The 16,099-nt window shown below is 54.7% G+C and overlaps 1 protein-coding gene across 9 annotated transcripts in view; it reads left to right on the plus strand.

The window, feature by feature from the left end:
* The window catches only part of ATOSB (atos homolog B), a 43,908-nt gene that overhangs the window by 21,694 nt on the left and 6,115 nt on the right, over nucleotides 1–16,099 (plus strand). For 5 of the 9 annotated variants that reach the window (XM_054053418.1, XM_054053419.1, XM_054053426.1 and 2 more), the window contains 3 exons: nucleotides 11,785–11,877; nucleotides 12,767–12,968; nucleotides 14,602–15,843. In XM_054053418.1, the coding sequence (XP_053909393.1) occupies nucleotides 14,773–15,843 (1,071 nt within the window). In that variant the 5' untranslated portion in view covers nucleotides 11,785–11,877; nucleotides 12,767–12,968; nucleotides 14,602–14,772. Of the gene's footprint in view, nucleotides 1–1,846; nucleotides 4,696–9,206; nucleotides 9,356–11,784; nucleotides 11,878–12,766; nucleotides 12,969–14,601; nucleotides 15,844–16,099 lie in introns of those variants that run through there. The other 4 variants (XM_054053421.1, XM_054053425.1, XM_054053427.1 and 1 more) reach the window with 3 other exon arrangements.

A 16,099-nucleotide genomic window follows, 5' to 3' on the forward strand; every position in this document is an offset into this window, starting at 1 on the left:
TGCTGCAGATCTGGATGCGTGGTTGGTTGTTCGCTTTGAAATCTCTCAAAAATGCACCTAAGCTCTGCCACAGACCCAGGGGAGTGTTGGTGGGGTCGTGGATGGCTACTTCCCTCATCCGAGGACCTGCTCTGGGCTGTTGGGTCTCCACCTAGCCCAGCTGGTCTCTGCTGAATTGACTCTTAGTGATCTTGCTCTTTGCTTTTGAGGGCAGTGGTGAATCCAAAACTCGTTATGTAGAACTGTACTACTTGGAGCAGGTACTTGGAACTCCAGGCTCAGGATAGCCTCCTTGTCTTGCAGCAGGCACTGACGTAGGTACCTGGTATCACGTCTGACCAGACAAAGGATCGAGTACTTGAACACAAACAACCCCTGCTGATCACAGTCTTGAGGCTCGTCTCTTATTTTTCAGCACCTCCAAGGCGTGTGGGTGTCTGCTGCTCAGGGCTGGCCACAAGTACCTCATGTCCTCACTGCGGGGAGGGCAGGATGGAGACTAATGGGCTCCAGCACTCTCCAGAGATATCTTGGAGCTCTGACCCTGCCTTGGAGTTGTTGATGTGCTGCAGTGCATCGAGGCCAGATGCTGAGAATGGTGGGTTTGTGCAGCCTAGGAAAGGGAAGGCAGTGAAAGTGCCTCTCAGTGCTGCTGGCAGCTGTGGGTTTGGAGAGGAGCTGAAGCCAAGCTTTCTTGGGAAATGCCCTGGGACAGGATGAGGAGCAACTGCACACAGGGGAAGTTCCAATTAGCTATTCGGAAGATTGATTTGGAGCAGCCCTGAAGAGAAGGACTGAGGGTGGTGGTGGTTGAGAAGCTCAACATGAGCTGGTAATGTGACAGTGCATAAAGCTAACCTTTGGCTGCATCAAAATAATTGTGAGCAACAGGTCAAGAGGGGTGACTCTTCCCCTCTGCTCTGCTCTCGTGAGACGCCATCTGGAGTCCCAAGTTCAGTGTTGGAGTCCTCTGCACAAGGAGGACGTGGATCTGTTAGAGCCTGTCAGGAGGAGGCCACGAAGATTATCAGAGTGCTGGAGCACCTCTTATATGAGGACAGGCTGAGAGAGTTGGGTTTGTTCATCCTGGAGAAGAGAAGGCTCCATGGAGACCTTATAGCGACCTTCCAGTACTGAAAGGGCCCAGAGGAAAGCTGGGGAGGGAATCTTTATCAGAGAGTGCAGGGGTAGGGTGAGAGGGAACAGTTTCGAGATAAAAGAGGGGAGAATTAGATTACATATTAGGAAGAAGTGTTTTCCTGTGAGGGTGGTGAGTCACTGGCACAGGTTGCCCAGAGAAGCTGTGGCTGCCCCATCCCTGGAGGGGTTCAAGGCCAGGTTGGATGGGGCTTTGAGCAACCTGATCCAGTGGGAGGTGTCCCTGCCCATGGCAGGTGGTTGGAACTGGATGGGTTTTAAGGTTCCTTCCAACCCAAACCATTCTATGATTCTATCACTAGGAAAAATATTTCCCCACAAGGGCGGTTAGGCTCTGAGCAGGTTACAGAGAATGGAGAGCAGCCTCGACATTTGGAGACCTTCAGCCCGTGTCAGGGGCAAGCCCTGAGTAAACTGCTCAACATCGGCCCTGCTATGAGCAGCATTGGACCAAAAACCCACTGAGATTCCTTCCCACCATTGTTGTTCTCTAGTTCTGCAGTTCTTGGGGCAATTGGCAATGTAGCAGCTCATGGCCTATTGGACTGACCGGCTTATAGGTGAGTTATCCTGACCATCCCCTTCTTTTGTGTTGGTTTCTGTTGTCCGTACGGTATTCGCAGTGCTGGGGGATGGAGGCACTGCATTAGCTGCACTGCCCAGCCCATTGCTTTGCCCATACCTACCTTAGCCGTCTCTCCAGAGGTCCACAGTATTCCCTCCCTGCACAAGCACAAAAAGCCTGTTGGCAGTAAAGCACTGGCCAATAAACTGTCCACCCTGTTCTGCTGGCAGTGCAGAGCTGTGATCTGCAGGGAAGTGCTGGCATTCTCAGGAGACTAGGGACGATGCTGGCCCCCAGCCCTCTGGCTGGAAGGACTCCAGGTCTGTCTTCCTGTGTTGCCTGTCCCAGAGACAGTGGCAATAGTGAGGCACGTCACCAGTAGCCTTTCTACAGCCTCCAGCTGCCTGACCATCCCGAGCAGATAGGGAGCAGGCAGATAGGGAGCAGATGGAGGCTGAAATGAGCCCAAAGGACTGTCTGGAAGGAATTACTTGCTCCCAGTATTTTCTGTTTCTTTGCCAGCCTTTTATTCTCATGGCTGCTCTTTTCCTGATCCTGTCCTTCTGCAAGGCTTGCTGCTGACAGCCTTGTCAGCCTTGTCTTCAGAAACAACTTCACTCTGTGATTTATTGTGTCTCTGAGCTTTGACCTGGGGGCCTGATGCTGCAGGAGCCCATGTCCAGTGGGTAAGTGCTCAAAGGATGTTTGGTCTGTGCCCCATTTTGTCTGTAAGGGTAATGAACCAGAGCAAAGGAAGCTGCCTGGAATCATTACGGTTGGAAAAGATCACCAAGTCCAACCATCAGTCCAACACCACTGCCTACTAAACCTACTAAGATGTCCCAGAGTGCCACATCTAAACATTATTTGAACATCTCCAGGAAGGGAGCCTCCTCCATTTCCCTGGGTAGCGTATTCCAGTGCTTCACCACTTTCAGTAGAGAAATTTTTCCTAATATCCAATCTAAAGCTCCCCTGGTGCAACTTGAGTCCATTTTCTCTCTTCCTATCACTGGTGACTTCAGAGAAGAGACCAGCACCCACCTTGCTTGTAGCCATAGTGTCTGGACAGAGCTGACCTGCAGAGGTAGCTACATTTGCCTTCCCAGCCGGCAGAGGCTGGGAGGATGTCCAGACTCCCCAGATGCATTTATGCAGGTTTTCCAGGTATAGGACATTTCCACAAGCTTGTGTTAGGCTCAAGTTGCTCCTCTCAGCCTTTCCCTTGGGCTTGTTTTGTTGGTGCTGGGCTGTCATCTTTCTCAGAGCCCTGTGGGCTCTCCCTTCACAGCACAAGTCCCCTTGTTACTCAATAGGATCCTGGGCACTCTTGCGTTACTTGGCTATCCCTGTTAAAACACCCACATGGAGAGCAGCAGGGTCTGGTGGTCTGAGCCATGAGGCCCCTGGGGTCCATTCCCAGCTGCATGGGTTTATCGCTGTGTGACCAGGGTTAGGCTGGTTCCTGGTAGTCCAGAGATGGTCTCTTGAGTATCTTGCAGGCTTCATCTCCCTGGGAAGGGTGAGTTATGGTGGACACTTGTGTCGCTAATAGCACAGCTGCCACAAGGGTTGACGGTGTTTTGGACCCAGTTGCTATGGTTAAGCTATTTTCTGTGGACTCCGAGGTTTGTGTATTCCCACAGAAAGCAGCGCAGCAAAACACAGGCTGTGGTGAGCAGGGTTTGCATGGGAGCCTTTGCATCTTGCAGGGACTGATGTGGGGTCTCATGTCCTGTGGAGAAGGGTTGTTTAGGGATGCGGCTGCTGTGTCTTGAAGTGGTCTCTGTTCACTATTGCTTTTGTGATGACAAAGGATGGTGTTATGGTGGTGCCCCAGCAGTGTGTAGTCTCTGCAGGCTGCATGTGCTGGATAGCCCTGAAGGCAGGTCCTCACTGGCCTCCTCTTGATGTGAAGCACCAGCTGAGCCTAGGCTTCCTCCATCTCCATGCAATACCCAGGTGCCAGGTGGATTCCCACTTCCATCCCAATGACATCCCTGGACATGTGCATTGCTTGGAGCCCTGCAGGAGCCTCGCCTCCATGGAGGGGGTGGCGGATGCACCAGGTAGAGGGCTCTGGAGACCCTGCAAGTGGTTCAAAGTGTGTAGACAGGGAGGTTTGCTGGTTTCAGGGGATGAAATAGCAGCTAGGCTGTGTTTCACTGCAGTCAGATAGGGCGGTCCCTTTACCCTCTGATTTCCCTTCTGAGGGGCTTATGCACACGTGTGTTTGCCTTTGTTATGGGCAGTAGTGTGAGTGTTTAGGTGACAGCTACCACACCTTTTTCCTGATGCCAGCAGAGTGGTTCTCTGTCACCTTCAGTCCCACGGGAAGGTGAGACTTCCCTTTTTCCTGACAAACCACAGGACATTGAATCCTTGATGGAAATCGTCCTTCCCTGCAGTTGCCCTGGATGTGTTCAGCTCTTTACAATTGAGGATGTACAAAGCCTCACCCTTATGGCCTGAGTCCCTGCCCAGCCCATCTCCATGTTCTGGCCTGCACTAGGCTTGAGACTTCCTAAATCGCAGCTGGAAGGGGTGAGTTGGATGGATGTGCATGGCCATCTGTGTGTGTGTGGTATCTCCTCCCCCAGTGCCACGTAGATGTCTAGCACAGGGAGTGGAAAAGATGCTGAATGTCCCTGCAGCTGCTGCAGCCTTATCTGCAGGCTGCAGCTTGGTAACACTGAGCCAGAGGCTCGAGTGCCTGTGCCCAAGCACCTCCCTTGAAGGGCTCTTACGGTAAAAGGAAGTGTATTGCAAGAGGGCTTGTGGTGGGGACAGGCAGTTCCCACGGGGTAAATGCTGTGTGTACAATCCTTGCTGCCCTCCCAACTGCAGGCACTTCACCTGCTGCCTCTTCCTACATGTAGCTTTGAGCCCTGTGGCCAAAGCTGCCTGGGATAATGCAGCATCCCCAGGACCTTTGCCACTGCTCTGCAGTTCCCTGGTGAATGTATAGGAAGGTAAGGAAAGGTGGTGTTGCCGTGGCTCTCCCCAGATGGGTGTCAGGGAGTTGTCGGTGGGGTGTGTGCAAGGAGGATCAGGCTGGCAGGGCTGTAAGTGGGTGGCAGCTGGGGATGGGGAAGGATTGGGGCATGTTATGGTACAAGCTGCAGTGGTCAGGAAACAACAGAGGACAGGAAAGGAGCTGGGGACACTGGGGATGTGCACGGTGGTGCGTGTGAGCAGGGCAGGTTCTGGTGGTGGTGAAGGGCAGGGTTGGGGTAAGACTAAAGAAAAGCACACTTTACACACTTTGCAGAGCCCAGCTGCTGTGTGAAAGGTAGGGGGAAGGAGAAGGATTCTGCATCTGGGGTTGGACAATGTGGATGGCTACAGGCCGTTGGGGTACAGAAAGAGCTGGCTGGGCAGGGAGGGAAGATGGGGCAGTGGTTGGCAGTGGCTGTATACAGGGTGGCTAGAAGAAGAAGAGAGGAGTCAGCAGAGGTGGGAGCAAGAGGGTCCCATCACCCACTGATTGCCACGCTGTCTTCTGCCATCTTGCAAAGCATCACCCTTTTCTGGGGTTCCCTGTCAGGGGCTTGTACTTCTGTAGCCTGCTTGTAATGATGGAGGGTGGGCTGGGCTGTCCATGCTGCATGGTTGGATCACACTTCCCATGGTGGACAGCCCAGGACCGGGAGCTGATGGGATGGGGGTTACCGGTAGGTGACTGCCTGTCCATTGGAGTTAAGTTAAACCAATCAGGATAGGGTTTGCGGTGTTTGTGATGCAGGCACTAATCCCAGAGCATCATTCCTTCTCTTGGGACATTGGATGAAAAGGACTGTTGATGCTAACATTTGTGTATCATTTAGTATAGTGAGGGTCTAGTCCTATTTCAACCTGAGGTGTGCCTTGCTTGGACAAATGTCCATGTCCAACTTGAAACATCTCAGCCCGCTGGTACTCTGGTCATAGCCAGAGACTATGTACAAGGCATTGTACAAGTGCAGAGCAGGAGTGGTTCCCGCCCCTCTGTCAGGACCCATTTGGCTTCTCTTGGCCATCCCGTGACCAGCTGCACAGGCACATGACTTTGTAATTACCAACAGTGGAAAATTTTCCATCGGTTACCGTTGGCATCGAGGTGTGGAGTGGATCAGCCAGTCTATGTGGTCATCCAATGACCGAGGTCCCTGTCCTTCAGGCCACCACCTCTGGAGAGGGATGGGAGGATTGGAACAGAGCTGGCCGTTGTGTCCTAGTGCCTGGGTGGCCAGGGGCTTGCCGGTGGGTGCTCTCTTTGTTGCCCAAGGGGTGAGTGTCGAGGCTGCTGTGCCACTGCAAGGTCAACGCTTTTGGGCTCTGCAGACTGCCCTGCTGGCAAAGCTTGCAGGCGCAATACTGGCTGTGCCTTCCTCTGGGAGCCATGGTGCGCTGCATCTACCCGAGGTGAAAAGACACAGCTTTTTATGAAGCAGAGCCAGCCTGGAGGAATTTTCCCCTTGTGGCCAGCTGTTGTCCTGGGCCTGGCTTGCATCCTCCAGCACTTCCCAGCCGGCACTGCCTCTGGGAGGGAAGTGGGGGCTGGCCCACCCGCCGGACTCTCTGCACCAGGCAAGTGGGTGCCACCTCAGGTTCGCGGGGGTGAGTAGCCGCGGTGGAGCCCAACAGCATCCTACTGCCTCTGCAGGGATCCTCTTGGGCAGCGGAGAGTTTTCCCCACCCCCAGCTCTGCCGCTGCCTCTTTGTTTTCTGGCAGAAGCCTCTGTGCCTTTTCATTGCTGTTGAGGCGCCGAGCAGGAGCCTACATGTGCCGCCGTGTGTGCATCTCGCTGGGAACGTGATGCGAGCTGGCAAACCTGCTGGGCCGGGCATCTCCCTTGTGGGGCTGCAGAGGCTGGCCGGCAGCTTCAAGGGGTCTCCTTTCCGTGAGCTGTTCCTCTGGTCAAGCAAGGTTTCGAAGCTGCTGGTTTCCTCCTCGAAACCCTCTTTTGCAGTGGCAGCGTTTCTGCACCTTGCCACAAGTGGAGTAAGTTGGATGGGAAGGGGCCGGTACTTGGCTTGGCTCCTTTGGGGGTTTGGACTCTCTCGCTGTGGTCCTTCCTCGCCCTCACTCCTGCTGAGAAGGCACCTGAGATGAGAGCAAAGCCAGGGGCTGCGGAGCCGGATACGGCAGTAGCTGAGGATTGCTTGTGCTGCGCCTGCCTCTCCATGTATTTGATCTCTCGACTTCCAGCGGGGACTGAATTCCTGTGCTGGATTCTGGGCTCAGCTCTTGTGAAAGGATCCAATTATTTCAGAGCTTTGAGCATCTCCATTTGCTGCCCATATTTGCAGCACCCGAGTCTGGAATTCCAAGTGATTAACGTGGCTGTGACATCCCTCCTAGGGGTGTTATCTTTGCTCGCTGTCCCCCACCGCCCCCCTCTTCCTCCTCCAACAGCGAGCAAGCGAGACAGGCAGGCAGAGACAAAGGTCTGTCCTCAACCTGGGCTGTCCTCCCTGTGAGCTGAGCGGCGACTGCTGCATGGGATTTCCCTGCCCTGCCTGCTGCAGGTTTCCTGGGCTCCTGGTCGAACGCTGGAGCTGGGTGGCCGTAGGCTGTATCGCTGAGGTTTGAGCCTGCTGGGCTGGGTGGGCAGGGGGTGCTGCCGGCTTTGGAGTGCTGCTTGATTGTCCTGATGGATTTTAAGCTGCTTTTCCGTCTTTGACTGCGCTTTCTTTGGGAGAGGGGCAGCCATGCATGGAGGGGAGGCTGGCGGGAGATGCTTGGACATGGGGGAGAGCTGTACACAGGTGGCCGTTGCGTAGCAGGATCTGTCCGCAGACCCTGCGAGCCCCCCTGCCCAGCTGCAGGCTATTGTCAGCATTGCTGACTGCATGTGAGGTACCCAGGCAAGATGTGCGGAGGTGATCCATGCCAGGACATAGGCATCAGAGGGAGCAGGGGTAAGCTTCTGGGCCAGGAGCTCTGTTCCAGCTCCTGGAAGAGGTTTCATTGTGTTATCCTGGGTCGGCCGAGCGGAAGGGCTTAGTCCCTGCGGCACCTGTGCATGGGTCTGGGGCTGGGGAAGCACCGTACATCAGTCCCTCAGTCACCTACTGCAGCCTGGAGCCACAGCGAGGCACCCTTCGGGGAGGGCTGCTCTGTCCCCAGAGCTTCTGCACCCTCTGTGTCCCCTCCAATGAGATGGGAGGAAGGGCAGCCGTAGCATGTCGGTGCCATGGGTGCTGTGGGGCAAAGGGAGATGGCAGATCTCTCTGTAGAAGCTGTCTCTAGTGGGCACTGCCTGTTGCCCCATCCTTCCCCTCTGTGTTCAGGTTTCCTCCCTGTTATCTGCACAGGGGCCAGCACGGAGTGAGGCTCTGCAGCTGCATAAATCTGGCATAGCAGGAGGCCTCCTGAGGACCCCAGAGAGCAGCACTTGCCCTCGCAGTCGGGCAAGGGTGCTCTTTCCTACTGCCTCCTTCGTCCCTCTCCCTTGTTTCCGCCAAATGTGGGCTTCTTCCTCCCGAGCCTGAATGCCAGGGGAATGCCAAAGCAAAGTCCATACCAATCACCTTTCCTTGCAGGCCCAGTTTTCTTGTCTAGCATCTTTCTTAACCAGTGTCTCTCCAGGATTGCCACCTCTCCTATGGACAGTACGGGGAGGGAGGTGGGTCCCCAACCTCACATGTCTGTCTCTGTCTCTTGACAGTGATGTGCCTGATCTGTCAAGCTGTGGAGAAATCTTTCTATCGTGACAGCATTGCTGCTGGTGCTGCCATCCTTCAGGGTTGTGATGGGAACTTTCTGCCTGCTGGCACTTCTCAAGTTCTGCTCTTAGCCTGTGCCAGGGAGCTTCTGAGTTCACATTTGCGCTAGTTAGATTTCTTTCTTTCTCCGTGGGTTCAGGGAGGAGCGATGGAGCTGTGGCTTAGAAGCCAGACAGTCTGTATCCAGCAGTTTCTGTTGTTTCTTCTACTGCATTGTGCTCTGCTTGTACTGAGGTTGGTTATTTGCCCTCTTGTAATGATGGTTCCTCTTTTTCCTGGCTGCATGATTCTTGCTTCACCCCCAGTGACACTGCAAAGATCTCCTTAGCACTTCCCAGGAGCAAGAAGTAGGATGGAGAAAGGCAGCAAAAGCCCATTTGGGGTTGGTTTTGTTTTTTTTTTTAATAGTCTGAATGGTGCAAGGACCCCTCTCAGTCCTGTCAGCCCCTAAGCATGACTTTCTGCCCCAGGCAGCAATGCCCAAACCAAAGCCTCTTGCCCATGGGTCATGTGTCCCCTGGACTAGCTGGCAGTACTGCTTTAGGGAGCCTCATGGATCCCTAGTGGGTGAGCATGGTCCCTTCGGGCACAACTCCTGTTCACCTTGCACCAGTGCCATGCTGCCAGCCATGCCAAGCTTCCCTTTCCAACAGCTCTGCTGGTCCTGCCCCATGACAGATGCCCCTTTGGCTGGCAGAGCTGTCCCTGCATCCTTCCCGCTTCCTTCCTGGCTGGTACAGTACAGTTAAAACAGCAACAGATCCTTTTGCAGGCTGCAGCCCGGCATGTGGTACAGCTGCTGCATCACCCAGACAGGGACCCTTCCTCACCCACCATCCTGCTCTGTGGCCACCAGAGTGAAACCACGGTCTGTTAATCCTGGGTTCCCCTTGGATGTACTAATAAGAATGAAACCAGCAGGTAAGCCAAGTCCCTGACACTCCCCCCTCCCAGGCCTGGCTGTGTCATCCTGCATCAGGGTGTGGTGGCCTGGTGTCTTGGGAAAAGTGGTGTCTCTTGATCAGGGAATGTAGACAGGATAAGACAAGGGGGATCAGTTTTCAGCTGAAAGAGGGGAGATTTAGATATTAGGAAGATATTTTTTTCTGTGAGGGTGGTGAGGCACTGGCACAGGTTGCCCGGAGGAGTGGTGGATGCCCCAGCCTTGGAGCTGTCCAAGACCAGGTTGGATGGGGCTTTGAGCAACCTGATCCAGTGGGAGGTGTCCCTGCCCATGGCAGGGGAGTTGGAGCTGGGTGGTTTCTAAGGTCTCTTCCAACCCAAACCATTCTGTGATTCTATGAAAGCCAAGTCTGGCAGAGCTCTGGACCTATGTACTTGGAGACCCTTGCAAACACACAGGGGAACTTCTCCTGTCCTCTGAGCGTTGTGGGAACCTGCGACCTTGGCAGGAGCAGGGCAGAGAGCAGAAGGAGCTCTGGCTCCTGGCTAAGCCCTTAAGTCCTATCTTAAAGTTAGAGCACCAGCACAGGCTGAAACACTGTCAAAATTACCATCGTGTGAGCCTAGGAGAGGCCAAGTCGTTGGCTTGGGCACAGGAAGTCCCATGTCCTGCATCCAGAGGATGTTACTTAGGTATCTGCTTAGCTGAGCTGAACCTGGGCCTGTCCCATCTGAGTGGCCAGATGTCGGGCTCTGAAGATACCTGGCCTGGGAGGGGGTACCTAGATGCCTGGGAGAGGTAGCCAGTTGATGTCTTCCTGTCCCTGCTCAGTCCCCAGCTCTTGAGGGGGACAGTGGGTTCCTGCTGGATGCTGTAAGAGGCTGAGTCCTGCTATGAGCTGGGTGGGCTCTCAATGAGGAGGAGCTGCTCTGCGAGGCAAAGCCGAACACAACCAAGAGAAACTCCATGGCTGGGGGAAGCAGGGTGGGAACCACCCCTGGGCACAGTGCCTTGCATCTGAAGGAGGCTGATAAGCACTATTGTGCTCCAGCTGCTCATCCCAGGCTGGTGGGCAGTCCTCCAGGGGAGTGTACAAAGAGGTTCTAAGGTGGAAACACTTTTGGGGGTGGGCTTGTGGAATCCTTGCATTTCCCATTGTGATGCTTCAAGGGACAGTATCTAGGCTGACAAAACACGATGCATTCCCTTCTGCTAGGTGTGTGCAGTACTGGTTAGTGCTGGCATCACCTGGTGACTGGCGGTGAGGTCTAGGCTGGGATGGATTTGTGGCGTCAGCATGTCAGCCTCTCCTGATGGACCCATTCCTCTGAAATGCAGCCTCTGCTGGGGAGAAAAGGGCTGTGACTGCACTGGGACATGGGAAGGAGGAAGAAAAGATGGAGGTGAAACTGCCTATTTGTCCCGGCGAGGGCATGTGCAGGAAGGATATGGCTTTCTCCCACCCTACCATGCTGACTCTTGCTGCTTGTTGCTGATTTTGCTTCCTAGTGGTTGACTGTGCCATGTAAGTCGCAGTACGGATCTCCTCCAGGGATGGAGGAGGGAAGCAGCAACCTGGTGGAAGAGCTCTTCACCTTCCATGCAGGCAGAGCACAGCATGTTACCACCTCACTGTCCCCTAACAGCTGCAGGCATTCACTTACTTTTCTGTCTGCTTCGGTGCAGGTCCCACGTGGGATGCCAGAAGGAGCTGATCTTTTCAAAGGGCTTTTGCTGAGGTTTTGAACCAGATATTTGTTATGCGATGGCATTGATTTGCCATGATGCATGTGCTCCTTGGGAGCTTGTGTGTTCTGTCTCTCTTCTAGCTGGTCAATGGTGGTGCCCTTTCCCAGCACTTCTGGTGGTGGTTTTGGGCTGGCCAGCTCTTGGGACATGACTGCTTGTTAATTACAAATCTCATTGGACATGGAGTGAAAGAACAACCTGTTTCCTGGGGCAAGCAAGGTCAGGCAGTGAGCACAGTGAGTGACCAGCTGAAGGGGGCTTCCTACCGGCGTGACAATGGGATGCAGAACTTGCCAGACCAGGATGCCAGAAAGTGGGTGCACTCCGATGTTCGGTGCCTCTGGGCATCCCTTTGAGGGTTTTGCTCATCTGCCTGGCCCTGCTGTTTCCAGCCTTCAGAGGAGTGCTCGTTGCTGGGCTGGGATGTCCAGTGAGGTGGACATGGCATCTGTCTGGACAGGTGCTGCAGTGAGCCCCCAGTCAAGGGCTGCATGGGGAGGGAGATGGGGAGGGCATGGTCCCCAGGAAAGGACAGCATTTTCTCCTTTATCTGAAGGTTCCTGGGCCAACAAAGCTCATGAGCTGCTGCTGCCATGGAGAGGCTGAGGGTGGAGGTGCCCAAGGGCTCCTGCCCACTCTGAGAGTGTTGCACCATGAGCTGCTGCCTGAGCTGACTCTTCTCCTTGCCCTCTTCCAGCCATCAAAGCTGCAGTGCCGGTGGATTATGACTGCAGGGGAGCTGTGTTGTGTCTGAAAATCTTCCTTGTGCATCAAGGGCACATCTGAGCAGGTGAGCGCTGTGCACATGAAAGGACTGCTGGTTTTATGCTGGGGGAAGCTGGTAGGGGGCCATCATGGCTCAGGGCTGTCAGGCTCCTGGTTTACACCTCCCCTGCCAGGCATCTCTTACCAGAAGAAAACAACTGCAAGCTCTTCTCCTTTTCTGTAAGGCTAGAAAGCGTCCGGTACTCCTGTGTATGGAAGGGGCAAGAAGTGGACATGAGACCAGTGGCTAGCTGGAGGCCCAGAGGTTGCTAGTGATCTGCAACGTCTTGGAAAGCACGGCATGAAACGGTCACCAGAAACAAACAGGGATCTGTTCATATGCACGAGGTTTCATACAGGAAGGCATGCAAAATGGATGTAAAATATGAGCTGGGGTGAGAGTTCACAGCTTAGCTTAAAGGGGGCCTACACGAAAGCTGGGGAGGGGCTCTATCAGGGACCTCAGGGATAGGACAAAGGATGACAATTTTAAGCTGAAAGAGGAAAGATTTAGATTAGATATTTGGAAGATTTTTTTACAATGGGGGTGGTGAGGCACTGGCACAGGTTGGCCAGAGCAGTGGTGGCTGCCCCATCCCTGGAGATGGGCCAATCTGGATGAGGTTTTGTGAAACCTGATCCAGTGACAGGTTTCCCTGCACATGGCAGGGGGTTGGAACTGCATGAGCTTTAAGGTCCCTTCCAACCCAAACCTTTGTATGATTTGTGTTTTAAATGGAAATCAAAGTGATAGGACTGCCTGAGACAGCTAACATGTGTGTGGCCTGTGGGTTCAGGAGGTTGGGAGAGACTGAGCCTCAATGCCTTCTCTGACTGTGTAGACCCTCCTGTCCTTCTCCTGGAAAGCATTTGTATCACTCCAGGCCCGCATCTTCTGCTTTTCTTCCCCTCAGAGCCGCTGTGGAAATTGAAGAGCTGGAGAGGACAGTGCAGAGGTTCAGAGGCACACTGTGATGGTGGGAGCCATTCCACGGCAGCCACGCCGCTTCTGGGGGGTGCCTGGCTGGCAGGTGTCTTCAGCTAGTTGTGCCAACGACTGCCCACTGCGGGACAGGAAAGTTAATCCGAAGCAAAGCAGGGTTCTGCTGCAGAGGGGTGAGTGTGGGGGCAGCCAGCACAGGCTGCAGCGTGCCATGTTATACAGAAGGGCTGAGGTTGTCGAAGACCTCTGGGGGTTGTCTTGTCCACCCCACCTTGCCCAAGCAGGCTGCCTAGGGCCTGCTGCCAGGGACTGTGTCCAGACAGCTTTTGATTATCACCAAGGGTAGAGAATCCACAGCCTATCTGGGTGACTTGTTCCAGTGCTTGGACACCCTCACAGTTAAAAAGTGTTTCCTCCTCTGTTCCAGTCTGTGCCATTTGCCTCTAGTCCCATCCCTGGGCACCACTGGAAAGAGCCTGGCTCCATCCCCTTTGCACCCTCCCTTCAGGTATTTATATACACTAATGAGATTCCCTACTGAGCCTTTTCTTCTATAGCCGTCCCAGCTCTCCCAGCCTTTCCTCATGGGAGAGATGTTCCAGTTTCTTGCTTATCTTAGTGGCCCTTTGCTGCACTCTCTCAGGTGTGGCCTCACCAGTGCTGAGCAGACAGAAAGGATCTCCTCCCTCGATCTGCTGGCAATATTGTGCCTAATGCAGCCCAGGATGTCATTTGCCTTCTTTGCTGCAAGGGCACGCTGCTGACTCATGGTCAGCTTAGTGTCCACCAAAACCCCAGAGCCTTTTCTGCCAAGCTGCTTTCCTGCTGGTGCATGGTTATACCTTTTACCACTCCTTATAAACAAAATCCCTGGGCACAACCACTCTGGCCTGTCACCTTCCCATTGCCGTCACAAGGAGGGGTCAAAATACCACAAGCAGCCTCGCTCTCTGGGTGGCTGTGACGCACCTGGAGAACTGATTTCCCTGTTGCTCACTTGCCTGTGACCACAAGAGCAGGCAGAGCTGCAAGGCATGGGCAGTTTGTCAGGCTCTGGAGTTCCTCAGTCTGCCAGTGACCTTTTTGGCACCTCATCAGCTCTTGCGGCCATTTTAGTATTTAGCATTCCACATGCACTCATGGCCAGGATTCTCACAGCTCTCAAACTGGGCTGAAAATCAAAATTAAGGTGCCATGCAGCAAGGAGGAGGTTGAGGTCTCGGGGCAGACAGGGTCAGGTGGATAGTGCAGGAGCTGCTAATTGGGGTGGTGGAGATCTCTGGTCCAAGCCAGCAGAGCTGTGATGTTAAGTCATGTTTCCCAGGCTGCTGAGCCAGGTTCATTTCCCTGGCATGGGGCTGGCAGCATAGGGCACTAACCCTGCCTCATTCAGCAGATGCAGCCGGGGCAGGTCATCTTGGTGAGCGCTGAGGGAACTTCTTGTTGTGGCCCAAAGAGGTGATTACAGGCCTGAGCCCCTGGGACTGGTCTGACCTGCCTGACTCCTGCACTCCAGAAGAGCACAAGTACATCAAGTCCCAGGCAGAGGGCAGGCCCCCTTCTCCTCACTCGTCCAGACTTGTCCCCTGTAGCCTCCAGCCCAGCTGGAGACTCCTCTCTGTGCCCAGGAAGTGCTGATCCTGCAGGTGGGCGATGCCACATGGTTCCCTGAAGAGTCAGCCTGGTTCCTCTTCCTGTCCCCAGAGAGGGAGTGGGACTGTATGGAGAGCTGCCCTTTGTGGCCAAAAGCCTGGACAAAGACAGGAATCCTGGGCTGGTCTCCACCCTCCTACTCTCTCTTTCCAGATGCTGTGCTGCAGTGCACCCCGTAACGGAGGGTTTATACGGACATCCTGAGTATCCAGCTCCCAGCCCCTACCCTCACATCTGACCTGTGGCACTTTACAGTCCTCCTCCTGCTGCTGTATGGGCTATTCTGACTTTGGCTCCACGCGGAGTCCAAGAAAGTAAGGCTCCATGCGGCACATCCACGCGGAGACATCCCTGCCCCCGGAGCACAGCACAGACCCCAGCCTGTCCCAATCCAGTGGAGAGGCGCCCTTGGAGCCTCCCTCACAGCGCTGCACCCACCGCAGCATCCTCATGGGCTACAACGAGACAGAGATCAAGCGTCAGAAGGTTTACCAGGTCTCTATCTTCTCCCACCTCTCCAGCTCCTCTGAGAGCACAGAGCAGCGGGCAGGCAGCCGACAAGCCACCAAGAGGAGTTACCCCGAGCAGCGAAGTCCAGAGGTGGGGCGAGACCCCAGACGAACTCACTGGGTTGGTGGGGGAGTGGATGGCAAGCGTGATGGAGGCCCTGGGCAGGCTCCCTTGGATGATGATGATACCTTTGAGGATGGTCTGCTAGTGGAGGAGCTATCTCTGTACAGCTCTGCCCAGCACTTCTCCCACAGCGGGCTGCAGGTGGTGGAGCACCGCTGTGAGATCAGCCCTAGCCACAGCCCCAAAGCCAGCAGAGAGGACAAGTCCCAAGATGTCATCTCCTCCTCCTGGCCCCAGCACATTGCTTGCAGTACTTTGCACACAAGAGACAGTTCCACTGTCTCATCAGGGGATCAGCCGACAGACTATGGGGAGCGGGCAGGTGGCCACAACTTACTTCACCTTGATTTGCACAATATTGCACAAACAGACCAGTTGGACTCTGGTGGGAAGAGAGAGAAGCCAGTGAGCACCCTAGCACACAGCAGCAGGGCTAGCAGCGAAGAGGAATGGCCAGCAGTCGCCAACGGGTGCAAGGAGCCCCCAGCTCCACAGACAGCGCTCAGCCCTGAGCCCAGCAACCTGAGTTCCTTGGAGAAGACTCCCTGCGGGAGCAGCCAGCTCAGCAACAGCAACTGTCCAGCCAAAAGAAAGCTGCTGCCTGCTGGTGAGGTTATGGCCGACTCCTGCTCTGAGGATGAAAGCCTGTCTCCACCGGCAAGAAAGAAGAGGGTCCTGCCATGCCATCCAGTGCCCACAGCCTGCCGCAGCACTGATGCCAAGGGGGCTCCATTCTGGAATCACCTGCTTCCTACCACCAAGGTGAGCATCACTCGTTTGGGGGTGGCAGGGAATGACCTGGAGACACTCAGAGCTCAGGGCTGTCCTCGTGGGCGGTGTGGTCCATTGTGGCACAGTGTCCTGTCCAATCCCTGTGCTGCAGCGCAGGTGTGAGCAGGGTGGCAGGGGAGAGCCGGCCCTGGAACACAACAATCTGCAGGTTGTCATCCGCTCTTGACACGTTGTAGTCACTGGCTCCTTTGCTTGCAATCAACTCTTTAGCCTAGGGAGCCTTCCT

This window comes from Cuculus canorus, chromosome Z (genome assembly GCF_017976375.1).
Source record: "Cuculus canorus isolate bCucCan1 chromosome Z, bCucCan1.pri, whole genome shotgun sequence".
Classification (NCBI taxonomy): Eukaryota; Metazoa; Chordata; class Aves; order Cuculiformes; family Cuculidae; genus Cuculus; species Cuculus canorus.